At 32.5% G+C, this 3903-nt stretch overlaps 1 protein-coding gene across 1 annotated transcript in view; it reads left to right on the forward strand.

The window, feature by feature from the left end:
• Positions 1-688: 688 nt before the first annotated feature.
• The window catches only part of LOC107746501 (protein phosphatase 1 regulatory subunit 12B-like), a 45648-nt gene continuing 42433 nt past the window's right edge, over positions 689-3903 (forward strand). Inside the window, exon 1 of the mRNA XM_016560735.1 lies at positions 689-756. Coding sequence (XP_016416221.1) covers positions 737-756 — 20 coding nt within the window. The 5' untranslated portion in view covers positions 689-736. The remainder of the gene's footprint in view (positions 757-3903) is intronic.

The raw sequence follows: 3903 nt of genomic DNA on the forward strand, positions 1-3903 counted from the left end.
AGAAAAAAAGGTAAATTATAATTGACATAAATAGTTACAATTATGAGATAAAAAGTCAAAATTCTGAGATAAAAATCTTTAACTGATGACATTTACGTCATAATTTTTTTGTTAGTTTCGAATTTATGACTCGTAATTTAGACTTTCTAATTTCATAATTATGACATGTCATGTTTTTAACTCTATTTGTTATAAAGTAATTTTTTTATTTAATTTTTTAGCTTTAATAATTTCGACTTTAATTTTCTTTGAATGACACAAAAAATTCGATGTAAGCATAAAGTAAAAAGTAATGCCAAAGTTTCCAGAATTACTAATTTAAATTTTCAAAAATGTTTTCCAATATTTAAGTTTATTTTTATTTATTTTTTTAAAATAGCAATAAAATATTTACCGGTAATATACTTATGCCAAAAACGTAACGAAATTGAAAACATGAGACACAGAAACTGAAATGACACACATTCAAATCATTGTCTCTATGAATTGCATTGTTAATGTATTTTTGAATTGCGTCAATCCGGATAAAATGAGCATCATGTGACTAGTCTCCATGCTTGTATCTCTCTCAGTTACAGTCTGTTCTGTCCTACTGCTATTTAATCTCCTCCCTTGAAAGTCACTGTATCCTGTGTCCTATCTGTCTGTCCCTCCCCCTCCATCCCTCTTCTCATCCCAGCTGCAGTCTCTCTCCTCCGCTGGCATCGGCACGAGTCGTGTAGTATCAGGCCGGACGATGCAGGACTGTCTGCTCAGGTACAGTATTCAGCCTGATCTCTCATCTGCTGTATCTCCCTCAAACAGCTGCATGCTCCTCGGCTGATACACTGTAAGAGCGCTGTGCTGCTGCTGTTCACTTTGCTGTGTCTGTGGCCTTGATGTCTTCAATACTGTGCTTTTACCAGGAGTTAAGACACTTTGCTTTAGCGGCATGTTTTTACTCTGGTCTCTGGTCTGAGATTAGGTCTTATAGGACAGATGAAGTAACTTGTAACTTTTTGAAGAGTTGTGGAGCTCTGAGGGAATTGGTTTTCATAATAATAAGAATATGCCATAATTAATACATAATGTTATGTTCTCTTTGCATGTGAGCAGTTTGAACGGTCAGTTTAGCATGAATGTTAATTACTTATACTTATTTATTTATTATTATAATGGTGTGAATGTCATTATAAGAAGCACAACATATTGGTAACCTATAATCACCAATACTATAATTTTATATTATCAGAAATAGTTTATATTATAAATTATTATTATTATCACTGTTATTAGTCTGATTAGGGTGATATTAGAAGCATATGATATTTTTTTTTGCAATGTTTGCTACTGTATATTATAGTGCCATTGTATTTTATAATTGTAGATTAGAAATACAAAACATACATTATGTATATGCTGGACAATATTGTTTATTATTACTACCTTTCCTATTATTATTATTATTATTATACTAATAATATTATTATTAGTCTGATTAGGGTGATATTAAAAGCAGATTATATAATTTTTGCAGTATTTGCTACTGTATATTATAATACCATTGTAGATTAAAATTGTAGATTAGTAGTACAATACATATATTGTGTACTGGACAATATTGTTTACACACACACACACACACACACACACACACACACACACAATATATGTATTGTATTGTGATTTATATATAAATATACAATGTTGGTATTAATACTATTATTATTATTATTATTTATAATACACTAGGTGATAAAATCTGACAAATTGGAGATTGTTTTTAGTGTATTCAGATAGATGTACTAAAATTAAAGTGTGTTTTCAGAAACATTTTTATTTTATTTCTATAGAATTTATAAGTAGATGTAGGCTCTAACTGTCAACACATGCAGTTGGAGAATGAGCAGATGGCTGGTAGGGCTACATAGTGTTAGTGAAATTGAATGTAAATGAATCATCACATCAGTAATGCTCTGATATGGTTCTGGAGGCTCATGGCCACATGTCGATCGATAACTCTGCTGGATAGGAAGGGTGGGGGACATGCGGAGTGCTAAGTGGTCTGATTTGGTCATTAGTCAGAATGCTTACTCATCTCTTTGTGCTCATCTGAGTGGGACAGTATGTCGTCTGGCCTCTAGTGCTTTCAGTGGGGAAATTCAACACTTATAGATATTGATCTTCTTGTGCAGCATGAAACAATCTGTTGAGAGCACAGACATCACTGGATGAATCTCACAAATCCTGTCAAGAACATAAGATCATATTTCTGCCCCAAAATAAATTGGGTATAAGGGATGTACAATATGGTCATGCAGAATAAGGCATTGCCTGTGCTTTATAAGCAGTAATAAACAGCCAATATGCTAGTAATATGCATGCTAATAAGCAACTATAGTGAATATTCCCTAATCTAAAGTTTTACAATGTCCGTGCATGCGTGTGTGTATGAGTGTATTGTATGTACACTACTCTACAGTGCATAAGTTTGGTGTCAGTAAAATTTTATGTTTTTGAAGAAGTCTCTTCACCAAGGCTGCATTTATCTAAAAAAATACAGCATACATAAAACACAGTATTGATATTGTGAAATATTATTACAAATATAATTATCTTCCATTTGAATATATCTAAAATTTTATTTATTTCTTTGATGTAAAGCTGAATTTTCAGCATCATTACTCCAGTCTTCAGTGTCACATGATCCTTCAGAAATCAGTATAATATGAAGAAACATTTCTTTTTATTATCAATTATAAAAACAGTTGAGCTACTTCATATTATTGTGGAAATATTTGATGAATAGAATGTTTAAAAAAATCATTTATTTGAAATAGAAATCTTTTGAAACAATATAAAAGTCTTTATTGGTGCTTTTGATCAATTTATTACGGTGCCCGAGAAGTGCAAAACAAATCACAATTCTGAAAACAAAATAACAAATTACAAACGCAAATGCAAGTCTAAAAAACAAAATAACAATTCAGAAAGTACAACAACAATTCAGAAAACATTATAACAAGTCAGAAAACACAATGACAAATTCGAAAACAAAATAACAAGTCAGGAAACACGACAAATCCGAAAACAAATTTACAAGTCAGGAAACACAACGACAAATCAGACAAACTGGAAGAGGTAGGTATAGTTTGAGACAGCGCCATTGGTTTGGGATTACTCACCGCTGACTGGACGAGACATCTGTCAATCAACGTATACAGGGAAGAACCAGCCGAAGAACAGCAGAGTCGTGGTAGAAAGTTCGGAGATGGTATTAAAGTAGCTCAGTTTAAATGTATTGTATGAATTGCCCTTACTCTGGAATAAAAAATACAGGGTTTTATTTACATTTAGTTTAAAGTGGCTGTACAACATCAGCTCCAGTGGTGCAGATGGATAAGTGCATGTCGTTGGCTTTTTGACGCGATCGACCCGGGTTCGATGCCGTCTTTTGCCGAACTTTTTTTTCTCCCTTTTCAAATCTCGTATCACATCGTAAAGGCATTTATTTTCAATAAAAATTAAGGAAATAATCAAAAAGTTAAAAAATAAAGTATCGGGTAGGGTTAGGGTAGGTGTAGGGAGGGCTTTATTGTACCAATAAGGTGGCATCCATTTAATAATTAAAATTATAATTTACACTCAATACGTTATTATTGCATACTGTTTTATAATGTACTACAATACTGAAGTGCAGATAATTGCCACTATTTGCAACAAGTAGTATACTTGATAGCAGAAATCCTGCTATTTTAACAGTGTAAATAGGTATTTGCACTTAGTGTAAATAGCATATTGCTAAAAATACTGCTATTTTCACTTAGTGTAAATAGAATCCATTGCTAATACGAGATTTGAAAAGGGAGGAAAAAAAAGTTCGGCAAAAGACGGGATCGAACCCGGGTCGATCGCATCAAAAAG

This window comes from Sinocyclocheilus rhinocerous, unplaced genomic scaffold (genome assembly GCF_001515625.1).
Source record: "Sinocyclocheilus rhinocerous isolate Xijiao unplaced genomic scaffold, SAMN03320098_v1.1 scaffold980, whole genome shotgun sequence".
NCBI classification, from domain to species: Eukaryota; Metazoa; Chordata; class Actinopteri; order Cypriniformes; family Cyprinidae; genus Sinocyclocheilus; species Sinocyclocheilus rhinocerous.